This window comes from Saccostrea cucullata, unplaced genomic scaffold, assembly GCF_032062105.1.
Source record: "Saccostrea cucullata isolate Sc308-1 unplaced genomic scaffold, CSIRO_AGI_Scuc_v1 ctg27, whole genome shotgun sequence".
NCBI classification, from domain to species: domain Eukaryota; kingdom Metazoa; phylum Mollusca; class Bivalvia; order Ostreida; family Ostreidae; genus Saccostrea; species Saccostrea cuccullata.
In genome coordinates this window covers 1,675,677-1,697,058 of record NW_026920935.1, presented here as the reverse complement: position 1 = coordinate 1,697,058, position 21,382 = coordinate 1,675,677, and the positions used below count along the sequence as shown (strand labels likewise).

Sequence of the window (21,382 nt, the reverse complement as noted above, 5' to 3'; positions counted from 1 at the left end):
GTACTGACTTCAGTCATAGCTAATACAGTGTATGATTTGATGTTTCTAGAAAAAAATATTTATTTCAGGTTCTACTAATTTTTTTTAATGTTCTGTATTTGATGAGACAAAACAATGCATTGAATTAGGATCTACTTCATATTAAAACATATTGGATATTTGTGTCAAATATTGATACAAATCATAATCAAATAAATGAAGTATTTTGAATAAGTAAATCCTCTAAATTACTCCATCAATATAAAGGTAACACATTCACATTAATTAAACAGCGTAATTTATTTTGATCTCTAGTCTCTAAGTGTTAAAGAGAGAAAACTTTTTCCCATTATTTTCATAATTTGTTTGGTCAATCTATGTAAAAAATAATATAACAAATGTAGCCCTTTAATTCGGTCAATCTTCGTGCTCGGTCGATATGCTTTTCTGTGAAGTCAATATATCTATGAATTGACCTCATCAAAGGGTTATATTTATATAATATCACCTATTCGCATAGGTGTTATCACTTATTCGAATAGGTAATATCATCTTTTCGAACTGGTTATATAACCTTTGGGAATTGAATAGGTGATATCACCTATTGGAAATGAATAGGTGATATCACCTATTTGAATAGGTGATATCACCTATTTGAATAGGTGATATCACTCATTCAAATCGAATAGTTGATATCACCTATTCGCAAAGGCGATATCACTTATTCAATATCCTATATTTTCAAAAAGCAAATTTTGATATAATAGTTTATTTATTTTTAAAGGTGTTGGTGTGGTCCTAATTTTTTTCATTTAAAAAATCAGATTCTTTAAATAGAGTGTTGCTATGGAAATAAGCAGTAAAATGTATGCTTAATAATCTGAAAAACATTTTGTTTCCTTGGATACGAACCTTTAAATGTAGATTCTCAAAACTTTTTTTATTGATATTTAGGATTAGCTAACCTGACTTTTAATTTTGACAATCATCCAATCTTTAACTGGATGCAAGAAGCTGGCACACAGGGTTTAATATTGATGTTTAGATTACAAAATCGAACATTTTTTTCCTTCTTGGTAACCACAGCAACAGTGTTGTTTTCTTCATCAAATTTTATAAATATATTATATTCAACTTCAGCTCTACAAGATAAGTACTATTCAAGTGAGTAATATAATGTTTCTTGATTAAATGGCAAGTTTCCTAAAGCAAAAAAATATCACTTTAAACCACTTGTATGTTGTTCCCATGGTAACACCACGAAGAAGCAAATAATTCAAAGTTTTCTTATGTTGTTGGTGTTACAAGGTCATTAAGATGCATACTTGCCAGTCTAAAAATTTTATGTTTTTCCTCAAGACAGTAGCATTAAGCCAGTCTATGTTACTGTTTTTGCTTGGTTACATTTTGTTACCATGGCAACCATAAAAGTTATTCATAGAATGATATTGCTTATATTTATATACTAAAGGTCAAACATTTTCATTGTTTTTCTTAAAAGTTGTTGATTGAGTATGATAATGTAACAATTACTATTAGTGAATATGGAGCTTTTTTCAGCGTAATTTAGCTTACTTAATGTATTCCAAATGTATCTTTGGTTACCACTTAGTTACAGATATACCCGGTATTCAAAATAGTTCTTTACTGCACAAGTGGCAACAAGGTGTCATGTGTTTGTTTGCTTTTCCTAGATTTTATTAAGGCCCAATAAATACATAAAGTATCTGAAAATTTCATTTTTTCCGGCTCTTACCATGGCAACCAAGACATATAGCAACGAATGTACAAAGAATGAATAAAGTTTCATCAAAATCGGCGACCAAGTGTTGCAAAAAAGATTAAGTGGTTACAGAGAATGGCTATTAATTCCTTACCCAAACTTTCATGGCAATACATCGAAATGAAATACTTGTATTCTCCAAATTTTACAATTGTATGTTTTTTGTTTTTGTTTGTTTGTTTTGTTTGTTTTATTTTTTTACTTTTGATGTTTTATTCATTTTTTTTGGGGGGGGGTTTGGTTTATTTTGGGGTTTTTTTTTTGGTTTCTTTCTTTGTTTGGGGTTTCTTGTTTGTAATTTGCTTGCTTGTTTTTGGTTCCTGCTTTGTTTCCGTTTATTTTGCTATGGTCGGCATTTCTGGTGTATTAAACTCATTTTCTTAAAATTTAGTAATCTGGAATCAACAGAGGCTTGTTACATTCCTCAACAATTATTCCTGACATTGAGAGATCTATCCAGAAATTTAATAAAAGGAGCAAGTGATCTTATTAAATGTGATAAACTTCCGTCACATTGTACATAACCCGTATCTTAGGAAATGTTTAGAGCAAGGGGGATAGTATAGTGGAAGAAATTCCTATTGGCCTATCATATATAACAACCGTTTATTTAAGGAATAATTGTCTTATTTTTCGATTTCATGATGTGATCAATCGATTGGCTTGAGTGATAATTTGCATAAAATTATCACGCTAGCCAATGGATTGATCATCGTTATGAAATTGAAAAATCTGACAGTTATTCCTTATATTTACATGCTTTGATTCCGCCAATCCATGTGCTCCAAGCCTGCTTCTGTCTAGCTGTTTGACCCGCCCTACACGTGGTTTTTTTGGAACCGCGCCAATACATTGATGGGGAAATAAAGTACATTTACAATTTGTAATTTAATCTCGGACAAAGACATTGGAAATGCAAATATATATCTTTAAACTTCTTTAGTAAATTCAAGTCGCTATACCTTGATATGTACCTCTCTCTCTTCTTCTCTCAATTTAGGAGTTAGAAGACGAACGTTTATGTAAGAAAATATTTCTTTAATTAGAATATACAAATAATGTTGATGTTTTTCTAAGATATGACATCAAAGGTATAATAACTATGTTTACTATGTTTTCGGATGTAAATACTGTATATTTTAAATTAGGGAAGTAAAAGTTACGCTGTATTTGTGGGTTGAGACATATTTTGTGACCGAGAGTCATTCGATTGTGTTTTGTATTGAAAAGGTACACATTCGTGGTATTATGGATGTTATCAGAGAAATGTGATAGCAATGTGCCAGATGCTTGGCATGATAGTAGACAAAAACAGTAAGCACGTGCGTGCTCCCAGACAGTCGATCTAGGTAGGTCCTGTGTAGAGATGATCGATGTAATTGCATAACCGTTGGTACATGTATATTGTTTTGTTTTTATCCACAGCTGACTATGTGCAAAAAATAAAACAAAGGAAAATTTTAGCCACTATTCACGTCTGCATATTTTTTTTCCACAAATGGCACTTCTTACAACCCAGGCCTTGTATTTAAATGCAAAAATGTCCGAGTGCATTTCTTTTTAAATTGCAATATTCTAATTTTAGTAACAGATGAGTCAATTTAGGCATCCGTTGCCTTGAATAGAAGGATAAGAATAAAGGAAATGCTAAATATAGATCACCACAAACTAAAAAAAGGGGAAAGTCAGATAAGATGGAGGACGGATAAGTAGAGTCCCTGCAACTCAAACAGGAGGTGAGTATAGTTCTAACATACATTCATATTTATACATAAGTTATCATGCCAACTTGAATGAGTTTGTGTACCCTACATGTAAATATGTTTCATGCATTACACACAACCGAATGGTATTTTTACCAGATCAAATGAAATGATTCATCGATCAGGTAAAAATACATAGACTCTAACAATGGTCTCTTCATGGTTTGAATACTCTAGGATGGTATACTTACGGTTATTTAAGTCAATGATGAACTTTTATATTTGATTTTAATGTATAATTATGCATATTCTATATTGTATTTATGCATAATGTATGTATTTATGTAATATATAAATTGATTTTTTTTAACAATTAATTTTAATTTTCTTAATCTCTGTACTTGCAATTGGAATTATCAAAATATTAAGAATTTACTGGGTGGAAAAAACTGCACATGATGGTAGTGGTGTCATTAATTTGTTGTTTTAGAAAAATACGTATACATGATGTAGGAAGAGACATTTCCTATATGTTATTTTTATCAAACTAAATTTGCATAGATACAAAAAAATAATTTGAAGAAAATGTGTGTTATCCTTATTTTAATTGTTTTCTTAATTGATAGTAAAACTAGACATATATACATATAGGCATATAAAAAACGGCATACCGTTATCAATATTATATAGTATCATCAAAAATTCATAAACTTTGTGTATTTTTTCTTGAGTTGGCAGTTTGCTCTGTTAAAAAGCATTTTTATTTCTTTTTTTCTGAAAATAAAAATTGATAGTAGAGTTTGATTTATATACATGTACGTCCTGGTCAAAAGAGGATGGATAACCCCTTCTTTCTTCATTCCCATTCAATCAAAATTTTAAAAACATTTGTACAATTTTATAAATACCTGGATAGTTTGAATTAAGTTTTTTATTATTATTATTATTTCTGAAAACTACCATTTTTATGGTAGAAAGGACAAGTGCGTAACAAATATAAAAGAAAAACAGATTTATTTTAAAACAGATCTAGATAACTAAGAATAACATAGTGGAACTAAATTAACCTATTTATGGATATATTTTAGAACAGGGAGGAAATGAAAAAAATATACATGTATATCTACATGTAATTATACAAATTTAATCTTCTGTTGTAGTTTCCCTCTAACAATTAGTTTATTTTTGGCAAAAAGAGGAAGTAAAAAATAACAGGAAACATTTTAACCGATATAAGTTACAATGCAAACAGTATCAGTTGAAGGGGAAAGTACATGTAAACTGTTTCTTCTAAAAATGTTTGCTATTTTTAATATTACACTGAGATGTAAGAAAATGAAGCTAGACTCGTCGACGGGATGTTGGACTTATGCTACGTCACACTATATATGCATTTATTAATTATCATAATTCGCATTCGTTGGTGTTCGTCACTTATATCAATAAAACATTTTAAAAGGTGGATTCATGGAGAGAAACGACTTGATATAACTGTTCGGATCAAAATCCATCTTTCCACTGATTTCAGTCAATGAATGCATAAAAGAAAACTACCTAAGTTGTAAAAATTGAGAGAATTCCCATTTTCGCGGGATAAAAAACAATATTTCGGCGGCAAAAGGCCGCCGAAAGATATATGAAAAAGTTCTATAATTGAGCAAGACAAATCTAAATCTAAAAATGAGTTTGATAAAAACTGACATGAATCATCAAATGTCTTATGTAACTGCCTTGGGGCAAATGGGAATGACTTTTGAGCCCTTGAAAATCATTGATTAACCAATTGAAAGTTGCTGAATAGGAAAAAATTCCTAATATATAGACCACACATATACCGAGGCAAGATAGTTACCACTAATTAGTTGACACTTTTCTAGTTAAAACTACCACTTACTGGTGCTAACGAATGGGGGTATATCAAATTGAGAGTACAAGGCTAGGACCAGCGTTAGGTAATCTATCGATCATGGTTCTCACACGAATAAACACCAAGGAACAGAGCAAAATCGTAAAACAAATGAGTATTCCGACTGATTGATTACATACACTTTTCTAGAGACGGGAATCGAGTATTGTAGCAATATCAGCATGCATATCTACTCATTTGGAGATATTCTCTGTTACCACTTAATTATTATTTATTTATTTATCATTGCATGGACGATTTTCAAAAAAAAATTTGAAACTTTGCCTATTACTACAACTTAAAACAAATAAAATTTGGTTGCTTTGAGTATTGGATGCCATGCCAACAGCCGGAATTTTTTGAAAAGTTTAGATTTTAACTAAAGATACATGTACTTTAAATCTTTACTGAGCCTTCATAGAGGCTGGTTTTCAAAACAAATCTGCTGTTAATTTTAAAGAAAATCATGGATAATTCAAGACTGGCAAAATACACATCCTTGGGATCTTCTATCACAGATACATGTAACTTTACAAAAATGGTGATAAATTGCTAGTAGTATAGCCATGGAAACAATGAATCAGTGATTTTTGTTGCGTTAGGGATTTAATAACCCTTCAATCAAGAAAAATAGTACTAGTATTTTACCTATCTTGAACTTTTCTTATCCGATAGAACAAAAGTTGAATATCATGTAATGATTACTAATGATAAAGTTTGAAGGAGAGGAAAACGCTGTTGCTGTGGTTATTAAGAATGGTATGAATAAAAACTGCTGGACTGTATTGAAAAACATTGCAATACATGTAATTTAAATGTTAAATATCATAACCAATACGGAGTAAACAAAAATTTGCATGTATTTTCCACATCTAAATGCGAAGGTTCTATAGTTTTCTTTATCAGTTAAGAGAAGGACGGACAACTTCAAAACGGACATTTTTCCGAGGTTGCAATCCTTTTTCGTTAAAGTTACCTGTATCATCTTGGGTTTTATTTTATATGATGTGGTTTTGTGATCAAATTGATTCATGAAAAATATCTCAGAGAGGTTATCTTGTTACGTTGGTCTTTGTTGACGAGGAAATGAATTGAAATATACAAGCTATTTTAATCAACTGATGTATTTATTTTCCTTATTTCCCTTTTAGACTGCTATCATTAATAAACCTTTGCCACCTTGGAATGTTTCCTTCTCTAAATTTTAATATATTCATTATGTTTAAAAATATATAAAATAGAAAAAAAAAATAAGCAAAACTTATTCATTTTGGTTATTATCAATTCTGCTTAATTGGTTATTATCAATTCTGTTTCATAATGGTTTACAGAGTTAATGTAAATATAGTATGTGTATGTAAACCCACATCTATATTTGTACATTCCTCCAAAAATGCCTGATTAAATGTATCAGATCTATGTTACAATCGCGTATTAAAAGATCGAGGAGCAATATGAAATCCATCTATCCTTCTGTATATTCAATTATCCAGAAGTGAAAGAAGAATTAGATTACATGATCAGTACGTACTGGTCCCTGCTGACATAGCAGGTTACAACATTGTCTTCGTTTGTAAGGCTAATTATATAAATTGTATTTTAAAAGAACTTGGATTTCATTCTATAGGTGGTCTTTCAATTTAATATACTCATAGTTCCCTTTCTAAGCAAGAAATTCTTCAATATCATATTTCAGTTTTGAATATTTGTAACAAATGAATTTGAATTACCACATCTATATTGGATTCCGAAACTTCATAAAAATCCTTACAAACAAAGGTACATAGCGGGTTCCAGTAAATGTTTAACCAAGCCTCTTTCTTTATTCCTCACGAAGATATTAAAAGTAGTGAAGGAGAAACTTCAGGAGTACTATGCACGATATATTCTTGAAGTGGTGTAAACCAGATGTGCACGTGGATACTCAAAATTCCAAGGAACTTTTGGAAATTTTGAAATCACAAGATTTTACCTAAATCAACAGCTTAAAAACTTACGGCTTTTCAACTTAATGCACAACCAAGTCCAGCATTTTGATATTATTAACAGCTGCTTTTTCAATGAAAATGGAACTCGAATATTTGCTTAATTTTTTTTTTAATTAAATTTACTTACATTGTCATTGGTCATTTGCAAAATTATTTTGTTAAAATAAATATATCGTTGATATACATGTATCTAAATGTCGAGTTGAAGACCCCACAAGTGTTTTCTTCTTTTCATGTGTAAGATTCAGAACAAATTTTACTTCATATGAAGCAGAATTTGTCCTAAGTCTTATACATGAAAAGAAGAAAACACTTGCTGGGGTCTTCAACTCGACTTTGAGATATATTGACGATGTATTGTCAATTAACAATGGTTATTTCCATTCTTATGTCGATACGATATATCCTGGTGAGCTTGAAATAAAATGATACCACCGAGTCTGAAACATCTATTTTATATTTGGATAATTTACTTGAAAAGACGTTAATGGTATATAATCTAACAACCAAGCTCTATGATGAACTTGATGACTTTAACTTTTAATCGTCAACATCCCTTATACTAATGTAGCAATATACCTTCATCACCTGTATTCGGAGTTTATATCTCTCAGTTGATCCGATGCGCAAGAGCATGTTCTGGGTATGTTCAATTTTTAAAACGAATTAAATTATTGACAAACAAGTTGATGAAACAAGGATATCAGCATTCTCGTTTAAAGTCATCATTTCGTTAGTTGTATGGTTGATACAATGGCCTTTTCATCAAATATAAACGTTATCACTGAGTCAAAAGCTAACTGACGTTTTTCATACTAATTGTAAGTCCATATAAACACACTGTATTGACTACGGAATTTTCCTTTATTTCCCGATCATGACAAGGAGCACACGGCGTGTGTGACGGATCTGCAGGGGATACTCACCCCTCCATGCACCTGATCCCACCTCTGATGTTTTGGAGGTCTGTGTTCACTCTGCGCCTATTTTATATTGTTTTATGGTTTTTTGATCCTGAAAACTGTTCGTCATCTCCATATATTTCATTCTCCCACCCCTTCAAACAACCTTTCTTTATACACATATATAATTTATACATACATATAGTTTTTGAATTCAGACTTTTAGTGATAAACATTGAACAAAATATTACAATCACAAAATAGATAAATGTTATATGCGTACGTTATATTCTGTTGCCCATCCCGCAATACCAAGTCATACTGGAAAGAGTAGAAATATTTTTAATACAACGAATAAGGGAGGGGATTATAAAAATGACAATATGTTTCTTTGCCTTACAGATAACTTATGATGACAATTCATATAAAGAGTCTGTCAAAACAAACTCAGTTTAGCTTTGTCATTGAAGTGGTTTAGGAGACAACAAGAATGTGATGCTTAAAATTAAAAATATTTTTAAAAATCACAGGAAACTCAAATGCACAAGCTAATTCACAGAAACTTTGTCCCCCCGCTTTAGAAAAAAAAAGCACGTATGGATCTGGAATGGAGAGGTGAGGTCGGAAGGAGTCGGGGCACTTTAAAAGGGGCGGGTGGGGCCCTTGGGAGTTAGATATGAAATTTCATTGAGACGCTCAAAAGCTTCTCGAGATATCGCTAGTAAATGAAAGTTTTACATAATCAACAGGATGTCGATTTTTATTTCCTTGACCTTTGACCTCAAAATCATAAGCGATCTTCTTTAGGCCATAGGGAGGTGTGGTTAAAAAGTTCTTCCCAAAAGCTTGAAGGCTTACCAGGACATCGCATGGAAACGAAAATGTTGAAATGGACAGAATCTCAGACGTTGGTCTTTAACCTTTTGACCACAAATCCGAAGCCACAGGGAATACATTTCAAACGCTCATATCTTGCGGAAACGAAAGTCTTGCATACTCGTACAGACAGAAAGACAGACGGAGGGATGAGCAGACAGATTGATATTCATAGTCCTTTATATAAAATCCCAAGCAATCTGAAGGGTCTTCTTACTTAAAGATTGATCAGGTTTCACCGTTTGCTTTTTTAACGTCAGTAGGCGTTTTGTTTTAAGACATTCAGGAAACATTTTCCTATAATGGGTAGAATTTTAATTACTTTTGTCTGCAACCTTTGATAAAGTACAGCAAAAAGATACAGATTAAAATTTGTGGCGCTGTAAAACATCTTAAAAGCGTAATCTACATGCTTACCAAACAGGTCTTTTTCTCTCTTTTTTCATTGGTTTTTGCAACCTATATTGATTTTTGCCTGTTGTGTTTGTGGCATTTCCATAATCACTTCTTTTTTTTTTTAAATTGCGCATCTTTGAATATAAAAATCTGCTGGTTCCGTGAAACATAAACATATAATGAGGCGGATAAAAAAAAATAAGATGTGAAGGACACTGTGTAACAAACATCTCAATGTCTCGATATAAGATCATTCTTCCCTTTAAAATCTTTATGTGAATGATTTTCAGGAAACGTCACCAAAAAATAAAAACAATAAAAATGAAAAGAAAGAAAAAAAAATTAAAGTAGATATGAAAGTATATTAGTTTAGCAAATTTTTTTCCCATAGTGTACATTTACATAGCTGTAAATGAATGGATATTAATCGTTGTGTGTTTAGACAGATAAATATTTGACAGAAATCTGATGGTGACTCTAGTAAAATTCCCTAAATCTCATAAGAGGAGAAAAATCAGCGGTCTGGTACATATAAGCTACATGTATATATCCCTATTATGCTAAAATTCTTTTAGGCGTGAATAGAACTCACAAAGGTCTGGTCACCCAGCAAGTTTTTTCTATTGGTCGATACTCAAAATTTCTATGAAGTTGTGCTCGACCTGAATATCGAAGGGATAGCTTTGTCAAGAAAAAAATTTCAGCGAATTTCAATCTTTTTAATTTTTGTATTACATGCTAGAAAAAATGGGTAATTTACTTCGTTTAATTTTTGACATTCATTTATATTCAATTTTATTTAAATCTACCATTAAGTTGTATGAAGACCCCCAGATTTTAAACTGCCAGTTATTTAAGTTAATCTAACCTTAGCATGATAAGTACAAAAACAAAGTTTGAAAACAAGCTTTTAGTTTTACTGGTAAAATATTTCCTTGCTAAAAATGAGGGTACTAAATTACCTTGAAACTTTTTTTTCAGCCTTGAATCATTCGAAATACAACTTCAAAATCTATTCTGATTTCTTTTGGGTGAGAAGTATAAATAATCAAACACAACACGGTTAAAGTTACCTCCTCCATAATTTTACGTAATTTGTCCAAAGAAGGTCCAGAGAATCAATTAACTTGGGTGAGATGATCGTGAAATGAAATTGTATTTTTATTATGGACAAAAAGACCGTTCAACCCAAATCCATATAACTATTTACCCATAGGATTTCCGAAGCAATGTAGCATAGAATTGGTCCAGGATTTTAGAATACCCATCAACAAAACTCCGGCGACATTACTGCTTGTCATCTAAATTAGACAAAGTGGTGTGGTAATATATAAATACAAAAAGACAGCAATGCGTTTTAAGCCCACAATCAGTTGAATACAAGTTTTACAAAACTTATCTCTCTAAAAGGAATCATTAATTTAACTCTACTATTAAAGTCATGCAAGTCTTTCAGAAGTAAATTTTATGGCTTTTTAACACATTAAAGAGAAGAAGAATCTTGTCTTTTAAGTATACTTTTGATATTTTCTTTATAGCATTAAATTATGTGAAAGGAACTGAATTTCTGTAAGAAAACCCTGATGATGAAAACGCATAATATCATCAGCCATGGTGTCATTACTTTTCGGAATTACTAGTGCACAGAATTCTGTCAAAAACTTCTGTCTACCATAAGGTCCATTTCTTCGAGAATTTTATCTTTACTGCAAATGATATTTTGCTCTTTGTTATAAGTGTTATAGATCCCATACTATCAAAGAGTTCACCGAGCATTGGCATACATAGACCTCTAGTAAACAAGTAAAATCTTCATGAAAACTAAATGTCGGTTTACCTACAGGTATAGTGATTTAATTTGTTACAACTCTGTATCTACGCCTAATTAAACACAGGGACGACAAAGTGTTAATTCTCTCGGGGGATCGTTGACTGAGAATAAGGGATGTTGTCCTCTTTTATATACTGTTAACCAGTTGCTGTGCTGTAGAACTTGGCAATCCTCCCATTGAAATATCGCCTGCAGGAGACCTAGGAATATGGCATTGATTGAATTAAATTGTCGCAGATCCCTTGATACTTGGCGTCCTTGTCCCAGTAACACGAACCACAGGACCAATGCGATTGTGCATTTTGTCCTGTTGGCGCAATTTGGTACTTTGCAAGTTTTATATATATTTGTATAAAGATAAAACATCTTCACATCTGCCAAGGTCAAAATATTGTCAAATGCCGTATATATATATATTTATTCAATTATTACAGATTTCTTGAAGTTTCTGAAAAGTTTTCCCAAAAAAGTTGCACTTGTTGATGTGACTTCCATGCACCAAAGAGTTACATTCTTTAGGTACATGCAGATCTGACCAATCTACTTACGGCGATTTGCTTTCAAAATCTGTTTTTTTCATTAATCTGCATTGAGTATATCTAGATCAAACGTTAATTCTGGAGAGGGATTAAGACCACTTAATCCATAATGAATTTCACTTTATGACAAACTGGCAATACATTGTGATGAGAGTGGGTTCGAAATTACTTTATTTGGCTTAAAAAAAGTTATGAAAAGACTTAATACAGTATGTTGTCAATGAGTACTCTCGATAAACAGTCGAATGATGCAAGTTATCGGTTTTGTAAAACTGCTATAATTAGTTACTCGGATACGTAGATATTAAGCATGTTAAGTAAGCTTAATACATATATATATATATATATTTTCCACATTTGTGTGTTAATCTTAGATCATTTTATTTACATGATAGATCACATGTATTTTATTACAAAAGGTTAATCCAAATTCTAACTCATTTAATCATGTAAGCCCTTTCTTTTTAGCTTAAGTGTGTATTATTAACATTTCATTTTTACGTAAAATCAACTTAGAGTGACGAAAAAGTTTAAAACTAAATTTGGAGAATCTATTGTACATTTCCGGAAAGGAGACTGACCTCTTCAGAGGAAGTTGTGACACCAGATAAATATTGCTGACTCGACTCAAAGACAATCCTCAATAATTAGCCATTTGCAGTCAACTCCATGGCCGCTATTGATCAATGGAAAGAGAGTGCTAGATTTGACAATATTACACATGCCGCGGCCATTCATTTATTGAACTATTGTTCTCAAGAACCTCGTAAAAGCAATGACCTCAATTTCAAACCTTGCATCCTCTGGAACCATTTCATTTGACGATGCACAGTGCCTTGCATGAATCATGATATTTGTATGTGTTAAGAAGACCTAGCCCTTTTATGCTTAATAATGTTTTAATCGATAGAATTCATAAAAAAATGAAATTCTATACAATATAAACTACTTCTATAGATAGAATCATATCTTTAGCATGGTGTCATATTGTTTTGTTATTTTTTTAAATATGTCTTGTGGTAGTTTATACAAAAATGGAAAATTACAATATGACGATAGCCAAAATATCAAAATTATTGTAAGAAATTGTTTTATAAGAGGGGTCTAGATCTCCTTAATTCATTTGCATTTTCGTCTAATTGATGTAGAACAATCTTAGGGAGTTTGCGTTCTCTTTTTTTAATTTCTGTCTAACCCAACCTATGAACATGAACTGAAGCCCATCACTTTTTCTGCGTGAGATCAGATCTCAGGATTAAGGGATTAACAAGGATTAGCATGGTACGTTAATAAATCATAGTATATATTACCTAATACTTTGATGATATCAACTGGTTCTTTTGCTTAATTTCAATTTAGTTAAATAGCTTGACTATAATCTATGTCAAAGTTTATAAATACCGGTGTTAAACATGGCACATAATAAAACAACAGAGAGGGATCAGCCAACCAGGAGACACGTTTGGTGAGAATAAGTGTTGGGTGTAAATTTTCGATATTATTTTTATAATTAGAGTAATATTAATTTTTATTCATATTCAGAAGCAAAATGAGGCATTATTAATATTTTTTGTGTTTGTGTATTTAACAGTGCGAAGTATTAATTGAAATATTGGTCTGTCATTCTTATTACAACGTGGTGCTGATTTTAAAAAACGATGGCTTTTTTTAATTTAAAAATACTAATTTTAGAATATTATGGTCCTTCTGCACGCGTTTTCGTGGGTCATGCTTCTTGCTATAGATCATATAATGCAGATCTAAGATTTGTAAATTGGTAAAATACATACATGCATTTGAACTAAGATGTCATAGTTTTCATAGTTTTAAAAATGTTCTATTTGTGTAATCCGGGGATAACGATTGCAGAAAAAAATCTTAACAGGCTCTATTAAGGGCATTTTTTAAGGGGGGGGTGCAATAAATTTTATAAAAATAAGACATTGTAGAAATAAGAGAAAATATATTAATGGATGTGAATATATAAATCTTTGAAATTAAAGTCGGCTTTGATTTAAGACTATACTCATATGTTACATGTACAATTTACAGCTTATTTGAATCAACCTACAGGCATAAACCACAGACACTTACAATCCATAATATAATGATTTTATTATTATCATACGGTCTTTCTGACATATTTTCTATTTATCAATACAAATATGTAGTCAGTAATAAAAATAGAAAATATTTCAGACAATATAATGATTTGAACAATTTATTACAGAAACAAGTGCCTGTAGTATGAACATTGAATCAATTTCTCATTCAATTGTACATATATACTGCTGGTTTAATGAATGCAATGTATAAGTGTTACTAATTTATTGAATATCTTTATCCTGAGTGTAGTGATAGATGTAGGCTGCTTGAAACAGACTGCTCTCGATTTTTTCCCTGAAGAACGAAATACTCCATTCCCTATGGTTTTGTATCCAAATATATTCCATCTGAAGATAATGTTGCTGTATGGTATTTTTGTTTTACTCCAAAGCTTAATAGAGACTAAAATTGACATCACGGGAACATGATAACAACTGAAAACAAATCTATTATGGAAACAAATGCTCCTATTATTGAAAAACCTTGGCTCATTGAAACAGAAAGTGATCATCTTAAGATATGTTAGTTACCCACATCTAAATTTTCTCTGGAGGTTCACACTTTGTAACAGTGTTGAAAACATTTGTTAAAGAGAAGTGGGAAAAATAATCCCCCTTTCCATTTTCACTTAATGGTTCTTGTGCCGTGACGAAGAAGTATACAAATATGTCTTTAGTTAGCAATACAACAAAATGGGGCCCTTTCTTTTGTTTTCCCGCTCTCCACTTTATACCATACCTTGTAAAAAAAAAAGCTGAAACCCTTATTTAGGTGATGCCCTCTTTCACAAAATGTATCTAAAGCTTCATTATTCTTTGGAAACAAAAAAAAAAAAGAATACATACGTACACGTATATTTCTTTTGGAAATTTAAGGGCATGGTTGAACTATGTAGATATTAAATCAAACATGATTTTACCTTAAAAATAATAGAGTAAGATAAAACTGGATGAAATAATAATGGAAATAACGAACAGTAGTGGAGCTCAAAAGTCCCCTCAAGCCATAAAAATGGGGAGTAGAGCAAACACTGACCTCTAAATACATACTTAAACGAAAAATTCAGTAGACAACAGTGCGTAAATAGGGATATAACAGTTTGTATGTTAATCTTAATGATACATTGCCTTGCGAATAAAATTTAGTGGATTTATGAATTAAGGAGATTTTATATACATTGTAAGGTGTAGAATTTTTAGATATTTACATGACAAACAAACCGAACATTTAATGTAGAATCCTTTTGTAGATCAATTGAAAATATTTTCTGTATGAATTGATGGAAGAATCGAGAAAGAGTGTTTTATTGTCTTAGAAACCTTGACTGGATTGCTCAAAACACTGGATAGCGAAATTAATAAGTGCCAGATAAATTCAGAAGAACATCAACAATCGTTAAAAGTTGACCACTGGATAAGAAATTTTAACCAACGGTTTGATAGCCAGTGCTTTGACCAACGAAATCCAAAAAAACTATGCCGGACTTTTACACTATACTCTTACTTTCTTTCTTTCTGACATGTTTAATTTCTAGATATGAAAGCCAGTTTTATTGTAAAAAGAATAAGAGGAAAACATCGTGTAGACTTCATTTGTATTCACTTGCTACCAAGCTACTCTCACTGGGGTCCATTGGCAGACATTGAATGATTGTCATGTGATCAATAACTATAAAAGTAATTATTCAGTCGAAGGTGCCCTCGTTAATTACCATGCAATAAGTATATCTGATAACAAGAACTGGGTCGAAATAATGAATTAGAAATTGTACCGAACCTTTGTATTATATAAGACTGAATTCTGAGTTTAAGATGAATCTAAAACAACTGATAAGGTGACTTTTTTTGTTCGGGAATCGAATATACAATGTATATGATATTTTGTATGTTGCTGCAAGTAACGATAAAGAAAGAAAGAACTTTTTTTATTGTCAGTCCCAAATAATGACCCTGATTTTTTTAAAGGTTTTGGTCAATTTCACAAAGAATCTTTTCTTATATCCTTGTTTACGAGGATAAAGAACATATGTTGCAGTTGTTCACCTTTTTACTTTCTTTGCTTCTCTTTTATCTTTTTATGCTTTATACCCATCTGTCGCTTTCTCTCTTTCTCTCTCTCTCTCTCTCTCTCTCTCTCTCTCTCTCTCTCTCTCTCTCTCCTATGTTCTGTGTGAAATCAATACTATCGTACCATGGAAAAAAGGGTGTTTCCACTGATTTTTGATCGAAAAGGATTAAATTATCCTCTTATATCATAGTTATTGATTAAAAGCATTTCTCTGAAAAAACTGCATCATTGTAAATCAATTATTTCTAAAATGTTTGTATACCCGACTGCTACACATTTTTGAAGAAGAGACTGATAGAACTTTTTCATACATTCTTTTTTGTTTAACCATTTTTAACCTCGTGTCTAAATTTCTATTTTGTAATTTTTGATCCTTCGAAACAATGCAACATTGGTAAACGGATCTATTAATCCTTGTTTATCAATTGCTATAAATAGAAAACAGTGAAACTGCACGCTGGACAACTGTTTTATTGCCGTCTTTGTTGTGCTCACGGAGTATATGTATCATCCAGAAGCAATTACTCTGTTTTTGCCACACATTAAGATGCCTTTATCATAATAAGTGTTATGTTTCATATGAAATGAAATACAAATGATATATAAAATGGAGTGAGTGATGCTTTTCCATGTGGTACGTACAGAATAAAGTAATTTAAAATTTAACTGTTGGTTTTATATATACTTTCAATGAGAGATTATTTCTTTAAAATAAAAGAATCTGAGACAAAAACTGATGCTCATAAGAATACTTAAAAAGGAACCATTATATCAATGAAATAATGTACTTTAAACATTTTCTCTTTATGAAAACTCGTCAACATTCCCCGAAGACGTCACCGATATTAAAATTTCTACTAACATGGGTTCAATAACTTCTTTACAGATGTATTTCTTTGCATATATTGTCAAGAACAGTTACAAGTTTCTGTCAAACCAATTCTATACAAGTATAAAAGTGCTGAAGATTTTATTTAATATTTGGAACTTATTTTCAGGTAAAATAGACCCTACTGATGTTTCAAATGGAAAATATGAAGAGTTTTCTCTCGAGAGCTCTATGTACAAAGATCAGGACGAGAAAGAACGGGTCAGAAACGTAATTATCAGCAATCGTATTATCAAGAATAATCAAAATGAACATTGCGAAATGAAAGACAAAGAAAACTTTTATTAGGCAAGGTGTTGGGTAACGCAAAAGGGCATTGGACCGAACGCGCTTCGGAATAACTACGATCCAATGATTGTTACATTCGTCTCCCAGGCGAGTAGCGATCTGTAGATTTATTGGAAAACTAATCCGCAGTAGAAAGGACCGCACCATGGTTCTGTAGACAGCAGTCAAACGTTGGACGAGGAGAACGAAACATGGCAGTTGCTGAGGCTAATTCTTCGTTCAGTAAACAGGACAATGACACAAAGTTTTCTAGAGATTCTATGGAAATATTTAAAATTGCATCAACTGCCACATTTCTATTTTTCATTTTCATCGCAAGTGTTGCGGGAAATTTATTAGTATTTTTAGTATTTTACAAACGCCCAGCGTTATTAACGATATCGAATCGATTTATACTGAATTTGTCAATTTGTAGTTCCCTGAACACTATTTTTGTCATGCCGTTCATGTTTGGTGCTTTAATCGCTGAGGACTGGATATTTGGAAGTATTTGGTGCAAAGTCACTGGATTTTTAATGAACGCTATCTTTGCAGCCAGTACATTAACCCTTGTGGCTATTTCACTGGACAGATACTGTGCTGTTGTTACACCGCTTCACTATCAAATGAGAATAACCAAACGGAGATCCCTATTGATAATAGCAGCTGTGTGGATCCTTGCTGTTTTGGTTTCCCTGCCCCCACTGTTTGGATGGAACCACTACCGTTATCAGAAAGATAAAGGTACATGCACGGTATTATGGTCAAGCAGAATAAAAGATGAAAGGTATTACACGTTTTCTCTAGTAATGCTGACTTTCATTCTGCCACTTTGTATTATCTTGTGGGCATATCATGTCATCTTCAAGGCTGCACAAAACAACAGCGAGCGGACGAGAAGGAATAGCGTTATCCCGAATAACCAGGTGGACGAACCTTGCTCCACTCAAACCCCGCTTAGGTGTGAGCGGCGAAGAAGCAGCACTGCACCCATTCTTCACCGCCGGCTTAGCACCAGTGGTGGTCGGCTAGGTGGCTCACTGTTGTGGCACCGCGATGAGTGGAGAACAGCTCTTGCCAGTTTATTGGTGGTGTCCACCTTCATTGTGTGTTGGCTGCCCTATTTTATTATAATTATCCTCGAAGCGAGTGTGCATAATTCACAAGATATTCCACCAGTTTTAGAAACGATATCAATTCTTTTAGCAATGATGAGTTTTGCTTGTAATCCATTAGTGTATGTTTTCAGAAGCAAACTAGCTAGACAAGAAGTTAAAATTATAATGAAAATTCAAAGTCGAGAAAGTATAAATATGTCTTTGTCAAGAAGAGGGAGCGAATCTGTGTTTACCAGAGAAGGCATTGTACACCAAAGTAGCATTGAATCTGACATTGTGCCATTCGAGAAACCTCTGCACTCATCATCGACATCAACAACTTTGACCTCATTGGTACACAACCCGAATGCCGTGTTTCAGCGGTCCTGACAAAGGCGCCCTCTGGTGTCTCAAACCTCACTTTGACATTTGATAAAAACCTCTTCAGTGTTGTGTAAAGGAAAGCATTCCATATGATTCTTCCAAAACACTAAATTATTGATTGTTATCAATTTTGTTATTTATTTCTTTACCCAGGTTTGATGTTGTATTTCACGTCTTTTGATTTAAACATGTAAGTACTTCTATTTGGTACGAGAAACGATGTGGCAAGTAATCAAAACATCGATGTTTTTTTGACATGAGTATTTAATACCTCAGAAAATCAGATGACTTATTTATTAGTATCTGATGGTGTTTTAATGTTTTTATACTAAAATCACTCCATATTTTTGTCATTGAAATCCAAGCTTCATTATTTTCTTCATAGTTGTACATTGTATTTATAAATTACCAAACTTTAAATGTTCAATGTTCATTTATTGTATTTTAATAATAATTTTATTATTTTCGTTATCTTAAAAAATGCCGCTTTTAAATATCACACACAGGGAAAAAAATGAAATAGTGACAGATATCGCCATTGCGCGAAGCAATCTGTAAAACATTAAAAAAAATCCGAGCATTGCGTTTCATTAGATTTCACTTCGTGTTTATTTTTTATCTCTCTATTTTTTATGCAAAATTAATTAATTATAATCTATTTAATTAATAAATATACTGGAATTATTTTTTGTCGTATAACTTTATGTTTAGAAGTGTTTCTTTATATATCTATGGTGAATTTGAATGTTGTCAAATTGAATTCCTATTTTTCCAGTAAAATAATTTATCGTTGTTAAATATCAAACTATAAATATTATTATAAGTTACATCTTTACTTTTTTTATTGTAATTTCTACCATATATTTTTGCCATTTAATGGTTTAATCATTGTTAAATATTGTAGAGTTTTGGTTATTTAAATGTTCTTGTTAATGTGAGAAAAATTGCGGCTGATTTCTATTAATTCATATAATTTTTGTAATGTTTTATTTTTTTTTTATTTTAATTTTTAATTTTTCAGGTTATGTCACACATCTAATGTAATTTTTTGTTTGATTTTTATAAATTGTTTGTGATCCCCGGTTATATATGCCATTGATATAAATTTTCTATTTTTAGTAGAATTTCATGATGACCTCGATGCTTTTCCTGGTGTTCCCGTATTGTTTTGATTTGGTCGAAAATATGTTATAGAACAACAGTGTTCCGGTTTTACAAAAAAACTTACAACTAAGACCAAAATAATTTTTTAGCTGTTTCAAACGGTTTACCTACCTGAAATTTGTAATAAAATTGTTTTCTTCTCCGAAAAGATATATTTTGGCTCAGTCGTTGAATTATATATTTTGTAAAACCCTTGTTGGAACACGGCACTGCATATCTAGTGGTGAGTTTTATTGCGTGCAGTCTCTTAAGCTGTCAGACCAGCGCTATTTTGGCAGCGGAAATCGATATTCAGTATTGATTTAGGATCTTGGAAATTTGGTATATTAAGGATATAAGGTTGAATTGAGGATTCAAATTAAAATTACACGCCACGAAATTGATCCAATGTAGACAATTGGAAATTGTAGCACTTTCCTTTCGAAATGTAAATATCTGCATATAAAATGAAGAAATTCTTAACACACAAGGCATTTTTAAACAGAGAAAAAAAGAACAAAACTCGACATTTTTACGAGGTATTTCAGTTGAATATTCCAAAGCAATTGAGATGTTATTTACCAAAAAGTGAAGAATTTTGGAGTTACTGTATGAAATAATCTTGTGGATTGTCTGATACTAAAGTTGTCATACATTTGTTGTTGATACTGGGTATCATTTGTTGTATCCAATTTGAAACATTTGACGAGAAAGAAAAAATAAATCGATACAAAACTTGCTCTTCTTTTCTTTTTTCCAAACACAGTGGCTAAAAAATAAATCACATACCATCACAAATAAATGTTGAAATAATCTAAATGTTGTCATGCAAGAGATGTTATATGATAAATGACAATGAAGAGCGAATTATGTTTCTCAGCAATGTAAGGCTTTGGGGGAACAATGACTTTAACACAGATAATAAAGCGCACGAAAGATGCTGAAAACCGTTTTATCGCCTATGGTATCACGCGCAAAATATTTAAAATAAAGAATATGAACGACTTTGATGGTTTCATTAACCTACATGTAATTTAAGGAATCTTATGCGGATCAATACATTGCAGCTATTTATAGACATGAATGTTAATCATTGTTCACTCGCTAAGTAATCGATTTTAATAGCATCCGTAAGTAAAAGTCTAAGTCACAATTTCTCCTGATGGGTCGTATGATATAGCACTGCTGTTTATCAAGAATGATCGGATTATGCGTGCTAGTTCTTCATTTGACGCACCTGTTACTACAGAACGCCAGATCTCTTCCATCATTGAAAGAACATAATCTACTTTTAAAGGCATAGCCATATTATGGATCTTGGTTTTAGTATTTCACAATGAATGCAGATTGCCAGTGATTCTATAACGTAAAAAAATCAAAACTATTTACAAACACAAATTAAATCAGGGTAAATTTTATGATGTAAGGGATGGCGACATTGATTTGGGGTCTAGGAAATTCAAGTTATAGATTTGATTCCTTGAATTTACCTAAATAAATCATTTTTTTCTTTGAAAGTTATCTTG

The 21,382-nt window shown here is 31.8% G+C and overlaps 1 protein-coding gene across 1 annotated transcript; it reads left to right on the top strand.

Annotated features, from left to right (window-relative positions):
• Nucleotides 1-2,941: 2,941 nt before the first annotated feature.
• On the top strand, nucleotides 2,942-19,506 carry LOC134258769 (G-protein coupled receptor 161-like). The gene is made up of 3 exons (XM_062741352.1): nucleotides 2,942-3,111; nucleotides 3,348-3,498; nucleotides 17,075-19,506. The coding sequence occupies exon 3, from the start codon at nucleotides 17,445-17,447 to the stop codon at nucleotides 18,717-18,719; it is 1,275 nt and encodes a 424-aa protein (XP_062597336.1). The 5' UTR covers nucleotides 2,942-3,111; nucleotides 3,348-3,498; nucleotides 17,075-17,444; the 3' UTR covers nucleotides 18,720-19,506.
• Nucleotides 19,507-21,382: the final 1,876 nt, after the last annotated feature.

Coding starts and splice junctions, on each gene's coding strand:
- LOC134258769 (XM_062741352.1), top strand. CDS start 17,445: ATGGCAGTTGCTGAGGCTAATTCTTCGTTCAGTAAACAGGACAATGAC.